Genomic DNA, 17,925 nt, shown 5'->3' with positions numbered 1-17,925 from the left:
AAGGATCTGAGAGACAGGCACAGACTGACACGAGATGAATCACAAACTTGGGGCGTGGAGACATTCGAGATGGTCAGAAGGATTCCTAAATGCAAAAGTGACTGGTTCTGTGCCCATCTTTTAAAGTGATGAGGCCAACTCCCAGTGCTTTCATTTTAGCTTAGTAGAACACTGAAAAAGAAAGCAATAGCTCAGCAGCTGGGCACGACTCGCAGCCTCTGGATCGACTGGGCAGCAGCTCTGTTCAGCCTGGCTGCAAACTGCATCTCCCATGTGCAAGGCGCAGACTCACCATGCTGACCCCAGAGAAATCAGCTCTCTGAGTAGCATTCTGAGACATCCCCACAAAGCATCCGAGGGCTGACAGCAGTTCAGACAAACTGCAGGACAGCTGGGCTCAGACTGGCCACAGCACTACCCAAACCATGCATGCAATTCACTGCTACTTGCAGCTCCCAGGGCTTGCTCCTCTTCTCACATATCCTGCAGGTCCTACAGACCCTTGAGGATATCTGAAGTCTTCAGATTCCTTAAATCCCTTGAAAAACCTCACTGGAAGTCACTGGACTCTGCCCCACGCAATCCAGTGCAGGCTGCACACACATCCCTATTCTGTACTCTTTGTTTTAGTACCCAAGAAAGGTCAGCAGAACCACATAAAGAGCTTTAGAGAGAGACTCCACGGTGATTGCCATTAACGTTCAGTACAAATTGCTGAGATGGATGCTCAAGAAGTGCTGAGATGAATCATGAAAAGAACTGCTATGCTGAGACCAGGAAAATGCCAAACGCAGGCATTAATTCTCAATGGAACTTGCCAACGCAACTGGTCTCCCACAGACAACCATTTCATTCAGTCTATTAAAACATGATAGCCTATTACACAGTGTTTTACTAAGACCCCACCCCTGTTCTATCAGATAGGCACAAAGCAACAGATCCACTTGTGCACAGCACTCTGATTCTGCAGTAGCAGAGGTGTCACTGCTGGGGGTGGATCTGACCCACGGCTCACAGCAGCCTCACCACCAGCACCAGCCACAGCCTTGCACATGGATTTCCTCCCCTTGCATCCCTGCTGTGCTCCCTTCAGCTGCTGGGCACACACACACAGACACAACTGAAGCGTGCATGCTTGTGGCCCTGGGTCATGCTGTGCAGCTCTGCACAAACTGGGGCTGGGATTATTTGCCCAAGGGATTTGTTTCCTTAAGACTAGCTGGTCACAGCACTAAAGACAGCATCCTTCTGAGGGCTGAGCTGGAGGGAAGTGGAGAAAAACCCACACGTGCTGCAGGGAAACACATCAAAACATTACAAGGCTGGGTTACTAAACATGGGCTGCAAAACGACGCGGGGGAGAGAAAACACGGCATTTACCTGGCAAGAGATCTGGACAAGGTAGACAAGTTCCTTGGATTCACAGCCGTTCCTCATCACTTCGCTCTGTTCTTCTGGGAGCGAAAGCTGCAAGGGAATGGGGAGAGGGTGGGAAGAGAGAGAGAAAGAGCAGGTCAGTGAGCAGGGCTGAGCCAGCCATGGGACAACGCACACAGCACTGCAGTCACATCAGCTCGCTCCAAGACACTCAGTCTCAGGGAAGCGGGGAGCAGAGCCTGTCTGCAGTCATCAGATAGGAAATATTCAGCATTCATGCCTTGCACAGACCCTCTGATGCCATTGGATTCCAGCATCTCACCTGATAGCTTAAAAATAAAAAACATGGTTCAAAAATAAAGCAATCATAGGAAGGCAAAGTGTTCAAGGCAGGGATTAAACGTCTGGCTTAGAAGTCTGCAAATTAATTGTTCCCTGAAAATATCTCCATAATTATTCACATGTCAGATAACAGAGATCCTCTCCAATTTCATCCATCCCTTCTCCAGAAAACCCATGAGATTATCCCCTTTGACCACTCTTGGCCTTTTCCCATTCCACCTTCTTAGCACACTCTTTTCTTGGCTTCCTGACACTGTTTTGGTCCCACTGATTCCTTCCTCCTTCAGAGCAAACTTTCATCTCAAAAGCTTTTCAATGAGAACTTCACAATGTTGACACATTCCCACGTTCTCATGAAGGTGGTGCGCAGTAGAGCCCTGCAGATCAACCCAAATTCAGGGGGTCTTTAACATGGTGAGCTTAATTACACCCAAAAACTGCATTCTAGAAAGAGACATATCTGTAAGTTGGACTTTTCTGTGTGTTGCATGCTGCCATGAATGTGATAACAATAACTTATTTCTTCACTGGGGTTCCCCATCGCTTTATCATTTACTATCAAATTTCGTGTTTGAAGTGCTACTACATTTTCAAACCAAACATGCAGTTAAAGGAAAGCCAATACATGGCAATATTTTCCATGTCTGTCAGGTTCCATGGAGCTGCAGGTCAATCAAAAGCAGGTTTCCTACTCAAGAAGAAAAGTTTCCATCCCTTAACGTGCCCTGTGCTTATTTAGGGTCCGTGCACCCACTCCATCTGCCCACGATAGAATTCCAGGCCCTGCCTCCTTACAGCACATCCCTGCAGCTCTGTGGACAGGACAGCCAGCAGCCCAGCCACGAAGTCACAGCACACACCTGCAGCAGCCCCCTGACATGCACAGGACCCAGTTCTGTGCAATGTGAGACAGGGTAGGAAAAGTCACGGGTGCGGTTAAGACAAAGGTGGAATTGCATCACCTTTCCTCTCACACACACTGTAACGTGCACCCATTGGGATTCATGTCGAGCCAAGTCTGTACACGACCTCTCCAGAAATAGAAAGTGAATCATCCGTAGGCGTGAAGTCCCTGTGTGTAGGAGGGCTGAGTTACAGCAAACTGAGATCGCTTTTCATTTGAAAGAGCAGAGCTACCTGAGGATTAAGCTGCTGATTTATACTCATTGCCTTCACACCCACGTAGCTTGCTTTCATTTTAGGGCTTCTCAGTGTCCCCTTAGACAAACTCCTGGTCTATGTGTGCTAAAGCAGAGGCTGAAGCAACTCCTGAGAGGGCCCACAAGCAATGCAGTAGTGTCTAACTTTTGTTTTGCTTTGTTAATAGATATCCATTAATGCTGCTCCAAGGTGACCAAGATCAATATATCTTCCAAACAAAACACCCTACAGAGTACAAGTGCATTAGGTCTGCTCTGGTTTATGTGGCTAAAGACAAGCCTGTGGGTCTCTGCTCTGCACATACTGACATACCAAACCCTGGAGCAGGTGTGGAATTCCTCCTCCTCCTCCTGCATTACATGACATTAAATCACTGCATGCCACTGACCAAAAAGCTGCAGTGGTACTGAAGGCAACCAACAACTGCCCAGCAATGACTAATGAAAACAGACCAAACAGCAGCAGAGATTTCCAAGAACAGGAAACCAGTCCTAGAAGCAAACACCATCTCACTGAACCCATCCACTCCAATGGCAACAGTTTCAAATTGGTAACTTGGAAGACAAAATGAAGTTACATACCTTGTTGGTACACAGTTCTGCCAGGAAAGAGCAGCACTTCCTCGCCAAGACTTTACTGATAACATTTACAGGCAGGGCTTAGAAATGCTGCTGGTTCCTGTGGTCTCCTCACCACCAGAGAAAAAGCAGCTCATCTCCAGTAAGCTAGCAGCTAAGGCAGTGATTACAGGAGTCCCCTGCAGAGTGATTTACTGATTTACTGGTCATTCCTCTTGCAAAGATAAACAACAACACGGGAGGGAAAGCTGGTTATGATATGGCACGCACACAAGTCTTAATCAAAAGCACGGTAGCTCCACAAGTCTACGTGTGTGCAGAATGAGGTTAGCAAGGAACAGAACAAATGCTCTCAGCTGTCCTCTCCAAAGTGGCTTTGGAAGCTCCTTCTGCTCTTGCTCCAAGAATAATCCTCGCATCAAACTCTGGCAGGTCTGAGCTTGGAGCAAAGCAGCAGGCGCTTTAGAGTCTCATTTGTTTGTCTGGAGCTGCACAGGGTCAGCCCTACTGTGATCCTGTCTGCATGGCATGTGGATCCCAGACCTTGAGCAGCAGGTGCATCTGCTGACATGTCGCTTCTTTGGGTCTACATGCAGGAAATGCAGCGCATCCATTACTGCCACAACAGCTGCTGTGCAGTGATGGGCAAACTGCACCTACCTGTGAAGGACACAACGCAAATGCATGTTCTCATCATGTGAAAAATGCCTTTCACAGCCAACTAAAATAATTAGAGATGTAAAATGAACACACAACTGCCCTCTCTAGACTCAGAAAAACTGCAAGGCTTCATAACATTACAATTCAATTTACTTGAAGGGATCAGGCTGAGTGCAGCCTCACTGGGTGCTGGGGGCATCCAGCTGTGCTGAGCAGCACCGGGTGCAGTGCTGCAGGAGGGAGGGGGTCAGTGAGCTGCCAGGAATGGGGCTGAGCTGCCCACACAGCCATGGGTGAGCAAAACCTCCACAGGGTTCAACTCAAACACAGCACACATCTGTAGGAATGGCGAGATGGCAGAACGATGAAGAAGTGTTTTTTGCCAGGAGCCTTAAGTCAGTGGAAAGGCTGACGCTCTCCCTGGCAGAGGATGTGTCATTGTTCCAAGGAAACCTGGTCATCTTCTTATGCTTTTCCAAGATGGAATTTAAGGTTAATTCCTTGGCTGAAGCAGCCAGGCACACGCAGCTGAAACTTCTGCTGCTCAAACTCAGCCATAGCAAAAGCTCATTAAGTTTCCAAAGCGCTGTTACATCTGATTTGTTCTGACAATAGCAGCAATGCACTTCTTTGCTTTCTAAACCACTGCTTCCAATATCTCCTCGATGTCTGTCCTCTCGTTAATTAACGATGATTGTGCAATTTAGCAAATCAGATGAGGAAAAAACCACAGGACAAATGCCAACTTTATGCAATGCTTTAGGAAGTATGAATTGGGTGAAAGCTATGTCTGATGGTCAAAAGCAAGAAATCTGGTGTTAATTCTCCAGTGAAATATTTCCCTGTTCTATTAACAAGAATAAATAAATAACTGTATGGCCAAATATCCTGAGGATGTCTTCATACTCATCAAATTTAGAGGTGCAAAAGAAAAACCTTTTATTAGCTGTTCAGCTGCAGCCTCCAAGCGCACGGCGCCTTCAGTGCCCTTCAAAGCACCCTGCTGATCACACACTTCACCTTCTCTCTGCTGGATCCATTCCTTGCTTTGGGTTCTCCTGTAAGGAGGACCCTTCAAAACCTCTTTTTATATATATATATATATATAAATCCAAAGTCATTGTTTTATTGCATTTGAAATTCTACAATGGCAAATCTTTCTGCACAGTGAATCATGTTCCAGCTAACTTCTCTGACAGTCAAAATGTGTTTACCTGTGGCCTTCTTCCCCCTTTCCAGAATTTATCTTGCTAAATGTACTTATTTGACTCCCACACTATTCCCCATCTTCTGCTTTATCCCTTTCATGCTGAGCTGTGGCCCCAGAGCAGAACTTCCAGCACAGGAGCTTTACCCAAGCACAAATATTCAGAAGTAAGGATGAAAGTAAAGCCAAGAGAGCAACATTCACAAAATATTTCTATATCTGAAGCTCCATTTATTGGCTGCTCTTTAAAACCAGCGCCTTTGAAATCCCCAAAGTGGCACCTGAGAGCAGCAGAAATCAAACAGAGCTCAAAGAAAAGCATCTCCTGCCATGGCCCTGGATGACTGCTCTGTGCTGGCAGCGCTGCGACAGCATTGTTCACTGCACACCTCGTGTGCACGGGATGCTGTGTGCTCACTGCCAACAAGCAACGAGTTTTCATGTCAGTTTTGTAAAGCTCCTATGATACGATGGGGTATAAACATCACCTAGATTAATGCTGGAGGTTTGCTAACATTGGCATTGAGGTGCACTGAGGAATGCAGCTTGGTGTTTGTACGTGGAATTCAGCTCGGCTGCTCCTCTGCAGTAAAGAGGCAAACGGATCGCAGGGAGACAGCCTATTTTTTCCACATGGGCTGCACAGAGTACAAAAGAAAACATCACTGTTCCAAGTAAGGAGGTCACAAGAGATAAGGGTGAAATTAAACGCTGGCTTAAATTCTCCTCCTTGCAGAAACCAGTTCCCATGAGCTCACAGGTGTGCTCAGAAAGCCTAACTTTAATAAGAACAAGCATTAAGTCAATTTAAAAGGTTACAGGAAGCGTGTTTTGCCCATAGTAACGTAGAGAACTATTTTAAGTTTGCCAATTACATGAGAGATGCTTCCTTCCTACGGCAGCATGATTATTCAGCAGTCAGCATCCCTTCAGCTGAGCATCACTGCATGGAGCAACAAACCCTGCCAGGGCTTTAGGCAGGTGCTCACCCATAGCAGCACCCTCAGCTGCTTTAAACATTCCAGAGGTCAGAATAAGGCTCCATGTGTGCCTTCTGGGCACCACAGCAGGTTTCTTTTGGGGTTATTTTGTTATTTTGCTTTCAGTATAAGCTCCCAGAGGCAATGCCTGCACGCTGTGCAGTTCTGTCCATCTGAGAGACTGAAGCAGCTGAGGAATCCCTTCAGCTTCTCTGCAAATCAAAACTGCTGGGGAGGAAGACTTTAAAGGCAGAGGAAAGGATGCAGGGATCCATGCACACGGAGCTCCTCCATCCACCTGAGCAGCCATTGCAGGTGGTGAGCAAATGGCATCCCTGTGAGGCAGCAAAGAGCAGCATCTCCTGAGAAGTAATCAGCTCTGGATTTGGCACCTCAGAGGCTGACTCCAGGATGTAATGCTGGAGAAAGGTCACCCAGGCTGTTTGCACACCGCTGCTCACAGATTTCTGCTCACGCTGTGCCTTTAGAGCAGGAAGCTGCATTTGCTCAGGCAGAGCAGAGAACAGCCCCAATAGATGGCAGTCAGAAAGCACGGCGCCTACGTGCCAGCAGCAGCCAGCTCCAGAAATTCAACAACTGCTTTTAGCACTGACTGAAGTTATCAGCATCAGGCTGACGGGTGTTGATTTGCATTATGTTGCTCTAGCTGAGAACGAAGAATTTGTTTTCTTGGTGATGTAACCACCTTGGGTTACTGCACGTGGCTCACTGGGTGCTTGTGTGCATGCACATCCAGAAGCACGCCTTGTCAGAAAGGATTTGCAAAGCTGCAGCAGTCCACAGCACAGGGGATGTAGCACTCGTGTTCATGCCAGCAGAGACTCCTCTGCAAACATAGCAGTCCCCATGTTTTTAAGTTCGTTTTAAGGATCGGTGCAAGACATTCAACCCTGAGTATCACAGGTAATGAGTTAGACAAAAAGAATAAGATTAAGAAATACTAAAGCACTATGCCAGTAATAGAAAGTAAATGTGAAAACAGGGGGAAAAAAACTTGTCCTGAGCCTGTTGCTCACAGCAAGAGAGATGGAAGGCAATTCCTGGCCACTTCCACATGGTTCTGGAGAGGTGGTGTCATCCATGCCTGCTGCTGTAATGCTGCTCTCAGACACAAAGCACAGCAGGATCCGGTTTGTACTTCTGTGAAGAAGAATTCAAGCCTAACCTTGATGGATTTCAGCTCTGACTGCAGTTAGAAATGCACGACTTCAAAAGACTTCACCCTGAGTCCCTGATCCAAGGTTCAGCTGCCAATGCAGGCAGCTTAATTCTATGCTGCCAGAGTTTGTTGTTTTAATTCTTAAGCCAAATATATGTGATGCCTAAGCTTGTTGAGACACACAGTCCCACAGAGCTGTATCAGAATTACTTTGCCCAGATTTTCCTGTATCGAGTTGCAAGTGTTTTCTCATGTGGTCTCCCCTGTTTATTTCCTCCAAATGTGTAAGAAGGTCGATCTTCATAACCTATAAAATATTCATAAAAACTTCTTAGATGCAACCATTAGGGACTCCATTAGGCAGAAACAACTTCTTAGGGTCTGAAAAGAGAATGTTTTCATGAAATTAAAGCATCTGCTGTTATTAAAAACAAACTACCCCAACAGCCTGCTCCATGCAGCTGCCTGCAGAGAAGTGCAGCGCAGCCTTATGGTGCATCAGCCACCCCTCCCAGCTTTGTAACACCAGCAAACACGCTGAGGGTGCACTCCATCCCTTTGTCCAGATCACTATAAAGACGTTGAACAACACCCTGGGGAACACCAACCATCCTTCCTACTGACGCAGAGATGCTAAAATCTGATAGAGGTCCATATGAAATTGCAGAAGAGATGGGAAAAATGCAGGACTGCCACCAGATTGCTTTACAGATTTCTTTCCTAAGTAGATGTGTGCTTTTAGCTTCCATGATGATCTCATTTTCTCCTCTCTTTCTTGTGGGGGAGCTACTTCCAGTGCCTGAGGTTTCAGAAGACAGCATGAAACACGACACTAAGACCAGAGCTTGCCGTGGGTGTGGGGTGGTTGTGCTCTGCCAGGCATCCAGCGGGGCACTGAGTTCCACATGGCAGCCACAAGCCAAGTTCTGGATCCAGGAGCTGTGGCCACAGCTGGTGCATCACTGCCAGAATGTATCAGAGAATACAGATGGGTGCAGGCACTCCTGCTCCTTCTGCAAAGCCACGCTCAGCAGAGCCCGCTAGGTGCTGCTCAGTGCTGTGCCAACCAGGCTCCTGGTTACAGCAGCCCTGGGATAAACACAGTGTACTCTTAAGCACCAGAGGGTAAATTAATGCAATCTGATGCTGACTCCATCAGCTCCACCAAGAGACAGACCGTGGGATAGAACACGAGGGGAAAAGCTAACGCATCTATGATGGAAATCAAAATAGCTATGGCAAGAACAGCTCATAGGGTAAAGCCTCAGAGATACACATGCATCTGGTTCCAGTAAATACAGAGCCTCTATTATGGCGTGTTGTTGATTAAATGCTTGTTTTGTTGCTCAGAGAGCATGGAGCTCTGACAGGCAGAGCAGCACGATGCCCATGCTGAGCACCAACACCTGCCTGAGCACCACTGGCCAATGCTGCTCTGCAGCCCCACATGGCTCACTGCACAGACACTGGGGAGGGGACACAGGGTGGGGGGAACAAGCAAGAAGGGCAACGTGGCCAGGAGGAAATGAAAATAGTCCTGAGGTACACAAGTCACCTCTTCCAAATTCATTTTCTATAAAACAACGTATCACACAAACGGAACATTTCCATCATTAAAAGCATTTGCAAGGATGCTTTAAATGACTAAGGGCATAGGATCCCACTCATGCTACACTGCTGGTAAAATGTCAATGCAAACACTGGCACAGACACCTCCAGCAACAGGCAGAGGGGGTTGGGTTGGTTTTGATGTAAAGGAGTTTGAGCACAGGTCGGACCAGAGCACATCATGCCCTGCACCAGGCACAGTGCTGCCAATCCCTCCTCTCTCTGAACTTCTGAGGTCTGCAGCTGCACATTGTTGGGAGTTCGGCCCCCAGAACTCCAGAGCACATGGAGCTGTTTCCTGGCAATTCACAGCTTGCAGAGTGTGAAACACAACAAAGAAAGAAGGAAGGAAAGAAGCTAAAGCCATGGCTACACACAGCCGTGTGCTGGAAGGAATCTGCAGGGGAAAGAAACCTGCACAAGTCAACTAGATAGATTCCAAATAATTCATTTAACTCTCTCTGTTCCTGAACTCTGCACACAAGAGGCAGTGCCATGCAAACAGCAAAGCATTCTGAAAGCAGAATATCCACATCAGCCTCCTCGTCCTGCTCTGCAATACAGGAATAAAGCAGCAACCTTCAGCTTCTTCAACTTACGGCAGCTCTGCAGCTCACGTTACAGTGACACAGATAACTTTATCAGCAGCTATTCTGTGTCATGCTAACCACAAGCTCATATGAGAGGTGTCACTCAGCCTGACACCACAAGCAGAAAATAATCCTACATAAAGAGATGCCCTCATCCACATATGCAAATGTGGTGCATGCAATAAGAGGCTCATTGGGCCACGTGCAAAGCAGGGAGCAGATAGGCAGGAAACAGGAAGGGCTTCAAGTCGCAATTCTCCAGCACAAAAGACATGGAGAGCTGATTCAGCACAACGGGAGGGGTTACAACACATCTCAAGTGCTTACAGAGACTTGAGCTTTCCCAAGGAAGGTGCCAGGGTACCTCTCACCACTATCTCACAAGGGCCTCATGCATGCTGCATAGTGATGTGCACTGCCTATGCGGAGTTTGGGACAGCACTGAACTGCCTGTGGTGAGCATATGGAAAATCCAGGAGGCAAATACTGATCCTGTCCAGTTCTGTGGTTATGAATGAGAAAAACAAAACATGCCATTCTACAATAAGTTCCCTGCTGTAAATTCTTCTGTGCTTGCCATCAACATCACTACGTGTCCCTGCACCTGGTTAAAGATTCACCCACATCTGTGTCCCACACAGCTCCACCTCACTGTCAAACAGAAACACATACAGATGCTTATAGGATTCTTTGTGCAGCTGTAAGTTCATAAAAGTGCATCCTCTTAAGCAAAAGATGCTGCTTTATTATCTGAAGATATTTTTTTTTTTTAAAGCAGCAGCATGAAGGATCAATGGGAAGGAAATATATTATACAGTATTTTCATTTTTAAATCACAAAGGGAGCATTCTGGGCACTGTTAGCAGCAGTTCGGAGCACATCCAGCACCAAAACATGCAGCACAGTCCTTCATTCACTGCCCCTCATTTCTCTAATTAGTGTGAGAGTCTCTGAAGTTAATATAAATACATCAGAGCAGCCATTCACTTCTGCACAGGTAAGAACCCAGTGCTGGGCTGTCCCAGCCCCATTCCCAGCTATTTTCTCCTCCCTCATCAGCACTCCTCTCAGACTGACTTGCTCAGCACAGAACCTTGCAAAAGGCCATGCGTTAACCTCTGCAAGCAGTGCCACAGCTGGCATAATGCTCATCTTTAACATCTCCAGCACAAGACAGCCCTTGCAAACTACATCTGCTCATTGTGCAAAGAAATCATTGCCCGTTAAGCTCATTCCATTCGTTCTTTATTGCCACATTAACATTCGGTGCCGTCCTTAAGGCTTTCTTTCAGCTGCTTTTATTTTAGCATTGTTATTACACAGCGTCAGCAAACAAAAAGGATCTTATATCAAGCACAGAGATGACTGAAAGGCTGCGTACTACTTACCCCTGCTACAATGATCTATTCTTTCCATGGATATTTCTTCCCCTAGCCAAGGCCTAGCAGTTCCAGGTCTCTCCTCAGTTTCCCAGCAGCTAATTGAAAAAACCTTCCAGGCATCGGCTCTGCACGGCGAGAGCTCCAGGACAGCAAAATCCCATTAAACTCCCCAGTTTGGCTTCCTCCTTCTCTCTTCCTGGTGCTGCTGCTCCTTCAGATGAACGTGCCTATGAATAGCATTTAAGGTCTGCCTCCATAGCCCCGTTAGCCGTATCCACACTGCCCATTTCATGCTCAATTTGCACTGCAGAGAAGTCAGTGGCGTTCCTTTCTCTCCCGCTCGCTGTCTCATTGGAAAGGTCCCACAAGACAAGCCGTGGAGTTTAACAAGAGCCAAGAGAAACAGAGAGGGAGGGAATGCATGCAGGGATTGTGTTCAGGCGCAGCACAGAAGTCTGCTGCTACGGCTCAGAAGGAAAAAAAAAAAAAATGACAGCAAACTGCCATCACATGCCTGAAACACAGCACAGTTTAAGGCAACCGATTCCTCGTCCCTCTTCCCTTTGCTCTGGTATCAAAATGCGCAGAGCTGAAGCTGCATTAAATCCCTCTCAAGTCCCCGGTGCTGTGCAAGCCCAGATCCAAGCAGGATGTGTGTCCCAGCACAACGGGGCTCTGTTTTTGCTACATGTATTCTCTAAAGGAAACAAGTATTCCAACGATGAAAAGTTTGCTGTCACAATCTCTCCTATTCAGCTAACAGCTAGAAGCATTCTCTTGTCCGAGGGGTCTGCACTGCGACCAACACCAACAGGATTTCATCAATCAGCACCTGATAAGGAGAGCAGTCCTTCCTCTGAGCCTAAAATTTGGGGTTCCCTGTTCAGTGTGTGTGGTCACATCAGCGTCCAAAGCACCACCACCACACCATGCAGCACTGCACCTTCAAAGCAACCCTGCTAGCAGACAGGACATGGAGGTGCAGCCACAGAGAGGCACTGACCATGCATGCAGTTCTTATGCCAGCCACTCTACCCTTGCCTGGCATTTCTTTCACCATTGCAGGAAGGAGCACAGCCAGCTCCCTCCTTACATATCAGTACTTTGGAACTCCCTGATTAAAACAGAAATCTGACAGTTCCTCAGCACAATTTCATGCTCTTACTTCAAGGTCTGACTGGAGACCTGGCCAGATCCTGGCTGACCTCTGCAGCCCAGCTCACAGAAGCAGGCAGGTCACCATGATTGCTTCCAGGAGCCAACAGGAGCTGAGCTGAGCACATCAGCTGCTGTGCTGGGAGTGCAGGCAGCTACAGAGGTGGGCTGGCACAGAACTGACAGCAAATTGTCACATGGGCATCCAGCAGTGTTAACGCAGGGGCTCATTCCATTAACACAGTGCTGCAGGAATTTCCCAGAAGTTTGTATTTTAAGTGCAATACTGCAGAGTGATGGATAGATGATAAACAAGCTCTCTTCCTGCACACTTTTCTCGTTATGTCTCCAATAAGTGAAGTGCATGCAGGAAGATGACAGGGAACTCTCTCACTCCAGCCTTGATCCTTCTACTGCTCCCTGGGTGCAGCTCTCCCAGCTTTCCTTCTGTGCTGCCTGCAGTTGCAATAAATATTAACTCATTTTACATGCCCACCTGCCCATACACTATGTGGAAATATGACCACTTCACTGGGAAGTTTACCAGAAGCTGCTCCTGGCTGCTGTGTTTTCAAGCACAACAAGCTTGCAGAACTGACAAGATTGCTTCTCATACACCTAAAAACACAGCACTGTGGTGCACCAAGAAAACACACAGTAGGAAACGAAGGAAGTTGGCACCTTTCAGTGCTACAGCTGAAGCCACCTCTCCAGCAGCCTCACTTTGTGCAAAGCTGGGTAATCAGCAGCCTTCCAGCTGCCCTTTACCCATCCGAAGGGTGACTCCCAGCTCCCCCCTCACTCCTCTCTGATAGACCAAAAAGTGATTGCTGACACAGAAGTGGTGCCCCAGTGATGTGCAGGCTGGTCTGCCACTGGCACAGAGGTTACAGGATGGGACAGTAAGGAGAATCTATGGCAAACCAGATCCTGAAATGAGTATCTCCTGCAAAGGGCAGGAGAGGAATGTGGAAACAGGTTAATATGTGCTCTTGCTGGCACATACGTGGCTTCTGGGAAAGCCACTTTTCCCCTCTCACTGTGCACCTACAACCAGCAAAGCATTCCATCACAGAGAGAGCCTCTGCCTGGCACCAGAAAGGGCAAAAACTCCAACACGAGTTCCCTTAAAACTGGGAGGCCAACCAAAAAGCAAAACCCGGTCTGTCTCCAAAGGAAACCACCTTTAGTCATTCCTTAATTCCCCCTGGTGACTATAATAACAGCAGGCACTTGGACAGAGGCACTCTGATACACCGAGCTCCCATGCCCACCCTGCTGTGATATTGGTTACACCACAGGCTGTGCTCAAAAAGGGAAAAGTAAATATTTTCCACGTTACCGTTCAAAGCAAAACCAATTCAATGTAATGATGGGTTTCCATCACCACATTGGGCATTTTGGAAGCACAGGGACTCCGATAGGACGCTGCCATCTTTGGTGCATGTTTAAAAAGTGCTCCTGACCTTCCACTCATGCACCAAAAAGCACATCTTTGGAAGTTCGTGGTCAAACATGAAGTGTTCCCAACATTGTGAAGGGCTCCAGCTTTTGTTGCTGTTGTTTTGGGTCTGTGTTGATTAACACATGCAAATGAAGGCATCTGGTGTTACCTCTCTGTTTCCATTTCACACCCTATTAAAGTCTGATTTCACAATTAATTGAAAGCAAAACGGGATTACTCAGAAATTAATCCTCTCTGGCAGCCTGTGCTGTGCTGAGGTTTAGTCATCACCTGGGGAGGCACTGATCCCCTCCTGGCAGTATCTAGAATTAAACATTTTGGGCATCACACAGAGATACCAAAACTGGTGCTGGAAAGGAAGCGCCTGCAAGCAGACCTCTCTTGCTAAACACTTGTTGGGGAACATGAAGGCTTGTTTCTCCTGCACCACATCTATTCACCAGCAGGTCCAAAGAACAGCCAGGTCAGGTCCCAATGCTCCCAAGGCTGGTAGGGTGTGGGATCTGAACTCAAGAAGGGATTCATACCCACATTTCACAAGTGGTAACAGTGCTAAGAGCAAACTGGATGAAAAACCTCAGATGTGTTCTAAAGCCCAATCAAGAAGCATGTAAAGGACACAGAATCAGCATATGCCAAGAAAAAACACATCCTCAAGCCATCCTATGATTCTATGATGGGCAAATCATCACCATTTCTCCTGTCCTTCCCCACCCACAACCCTCACCTCACTCCAACACCACCAAACAATTGTGAAAATGAGATTTTGCACAAATGGCTGCTCGTGGCACTCCAAGTTCATTGCAGCTGATGACAACAGCTGTCCTGAGTTTCCAGAGCCGGAGAACCCTGCATCTCTGTGCACACTAGGTGGCATTGCACTACAAAGTATAGCAGGGCTCAGGCGATGGTTTGGAAAACACGAGGAAATTATCTTCCCCATTCAGCCGCAAATGGAAGGCTGGGACAACTAGGGGAATATTTACAGTGCTGGGACAATGGGGATGGTTCTGCCAGAAGGACGGGCTTGGGGAGAGAAACAAAAAGCCTCTCAAATTAAAGGAGTTGCCTATTTATTTATTTGTTTAGAAGAAAAAGTGACTTTATCCCAACACAAAGCGCCCTTTCTTCCCCTGCAGAGCACAGCCCCTTGCTGTGGTCACTGCCACCTCCCCCAGCACACAGAGGTGCCCTCCCAGCCACCCTGAGCAGCCACTGCATGGGCCAGGATGCTGCACGGGCCAGGATCTGGGCTGCTTTACATTTCTCAGCCATCATTTCTAAACAGGCTCGCTTTACACGCTGCCAACATGAGTTAAGTGTAGAAACCAACTGGAACCTGTAGTATGTTATTATTTCAGCTTATTGAGAAATGCCTTCACTTATAGTAAAAAGAAAACATTAAGAAGAAGTACATTTATTTATTACAGCTACACAAGACACATATATACTTTTTCTCTTCCTGCAGGTGGCATTTCATAAAACTGCTGACTTTCCAGGAAAGTGCATTAAAATTACAGAGTTAGTTATGACTGCCCCTCCTGCTCTGAGCTCCAGAATCCATTAAGTTCTGTGGGAGGTCAGTGACAGTTTTACTCAGAGTCACCTTCTCCATTTGCTAAAAACAAGCACGTTAGTCCTCTGAGAGAACTGGGAATTGATACAGCCTTGTCACTGCAGGCTATTAGGCTCTCGCTCACTTGCTTTTTCTGTTTCCTCCCTCGCTAAATCAATATTAACATTTTCCCCCATTGATAAAAGCCAAAGGCACCAGAAAGAACACCTCATACACCTGAAACGTCCTCAGGAGTTCCAGGGGAGGAGAAGGAACCACAGAGCCCCCAAACCACCTCTGTGATGGCAGGGAGAGCACTGTGCCATGAGAGCTCAATTTGCTTCATCCCACCATCGATCCTTCCTCACCATCACAGCTCCTACGGATTCCTTCACCTTCCTCAGAGCGTAGATAGGTTTATTCTGTGATTTCTCACCTCCAAAGTACTCAAACAGAGGCAGTCACACTGCTTTTAAACACAGAGACCAAATCAAGAGCTGTGCTGTGTAATATCACTTCTTTCACACTTATACAGCAGCAGCAATCAATGAAGAAGTCCAGTTTGCACAAGCACATCCTCCCACTGCAACCCATGGCCTTATGCAAGAAAATGAGTAAACGTGGCAGGGTTCTGTGGGTAATAAGCCACCATCAGAACTGCACTAAAAGCTTCAGAAGCAGACTACAGGCAAAAGCCAACAAGTTTTGCACATCACGTGCACACATCTTTCCAAGCCAGAACCTGCAGGACCAGGCTTGAGACAGAAAAGCAGCAAGGGGGGAAAATCAGTGTTACTACAACCACATCTGAGAACTCCTTCCCCAGGAAAAGCATTCTTTATTAGCTGGCCACGTCCCAACTCCTCCTGCTGACTAAAGGAGCAGCAAGTGAAAGAAAATAATCTCCCCTTCTCTGGCAGGAGGAAGCGATAAAAGCTGAGGGGAAACTTAACTTTATTTCCTCCCATGACCCCAGAAGTGGGAAAGATCAACAGCCACTCATCTTTACAAATGAGGCTGCGTGAAACGCAGTGCATTTGGCATTTACTATGCTTCCATCCCCTGGTTTTTCATGAAGGTTGGTCTGAAAACAGCGACCACCGAATGCATCTTCGTGTTAACACAGACTGAGCACAGAGCCGGGGGGCTGAAGGTACAGTTTGTTTTGCAGTGGTTGTTTAAGCCTTAATTTGATCACAGCAATTTGCAAGACAAATGCACACTTAATCTAAGCAAAAAGTACAGTACATTGTCCACACCTAAAGTGATTTTGGAAGGGAAAATTAAAAATTAATCCATTTGGTACACAAAGAGTTACGACAGCGCATGGATAATTCTTTGTTAAAAATGGAAATCTTCCCTCTCTCCCTGGTTTGCTTGAAACCATAACAGAAAATTGAAACATTACTTCCTGGGCTGCCTGAAGGAGAGCTGATGAATGACCCAAATTCTTCACCTTCATGACATTAGGTAGGCATGAGAAGTTCCACGAGAGGAAAGCAACACTTGACTCTTGAAAACCAAACAGATAATTTATTTGGGTTTCGTTTTTAATCTAAAACACCCCACACAAACAGAGGGCAGAGAAAATGACCTCACCGAAGGCTTTCATTCAATTAGAAAAGTTTAACAATCTCTGACAGCACCACTGAAATTCCTCTTACAGCCGGCTCAGAGCTCCACTGCTCAGCTATTCCTAAGCAACCAAAGAGATGACAGATGGATTGAGAAAGTTAAGACACAACAGACTCAGGGGAAAGGGAAGAGAGAAAGCAAGAAAAGGAACACCTATTTTAACATAATTCGAATGTCAGTGTGTGGGGGAATTGTTTCATCTGCATCTTACACTGCACCCAAAGCAAAGCAGGTAGGAAGAAGAACATCACACAAAAATGCTACACAAGCTGACCCAGAAAAACAGCCTCACAAAAAGCTTTTAGAGGGGAAATGAAGCAGAATATTTATTAAGTAAGAGTGAAGAGACCTCAAAGTGCACCTTTGGTTACTCTGTGTGGACTGATAGCTGACCATGGAACATCCCAGCAGCTGGGAAGAGCCTCCAAGCAGCACAGCTTTAATCACAGGGTAACAAAGGTGAGAATAAATCTCGTGAGCACAAATGCCTTTAACACCTACCCTGCACTCTTATTTGTTGGTCAAGACTTTTAAAGGCAGATATAAAATTTGATTTTGTGTAAGACCCAACAAGGAAGCAGTGCTGGGAAGGTCGTGCTGGTCTCTTCCTTACAAATGGCAGCACAGCTACGTAAGAAATAAGTTAGAAGACCAGCACTTACTGAAATTACTGAGGTCAGAGTCAAGACAAGAACTTCACAGTTCAAGTACTGTTCCAGCCCAGCACTGCTTGACCTGACTTCTGATGAGATCACAACCAAAGGTGGCAAAGTTTGGGATGTAATTAGGTAAATTCCTAATTAGCAGGCTTCAAAAATCAGCTGCAATTGCAAGCTACTATCATTTTTTGGTCCCTCTGGGCCTGAATAGTAATTATGGGTAATTAATCTTAAAAATATCTCGCTTCTCATGGAGAGCTCACAGCAGCACAGCAGGCAATGGAGGACAAAGCACTGTAAGGTAAGGGAGGGATGTAGCTTTATCTTGTTAAAAAAAGAATGGAGCAATGAGACCTGCTTTTAATTCCAAGTTTACTCTTAAGAGGTTTCT

General features: G+C 46.7%; 1 protein-coding gene across 1 annotated transcript in view; it reads right to left on the bottom strand.

Annotated features, from left to right (window-relative positions):
* Nucleotides 1-17,925, bottom strand: part of ARHGAP32 (Rho GTPase activating protein 32) — a gene marked incomplete at both ends in the record, with an annotated part of 105,416 nt that overhangs the window by 64,803 nt on the left and 22,688 nt on the right. The window contains one exon of the mRNA XM_079545820.1: nt 1,381-1,467. Coding sequence (XP_079401946.1) covers nt 1,381-1,467 — 87 coding nt within the window. The remainder of the gene's footprint in view (nt 1-1,380; nt 1,468-17,925) is intronic.

This window comes from Tetrao urogallus (assembly GCF_951394365.1).
Source record: "Tetrao urogallus genome assembly, chromosome: 22".
Classification (NCBI taxonomy): domain Eukaryota; kingdom Metazoa; phylum Chordata; class Aves; order Galliformes; family Phasianidae; genus Tetrao; species Tetrao urogallus.
This window is presented reverse-complemented; position numbering and strand designations above follow the sequence as displayed.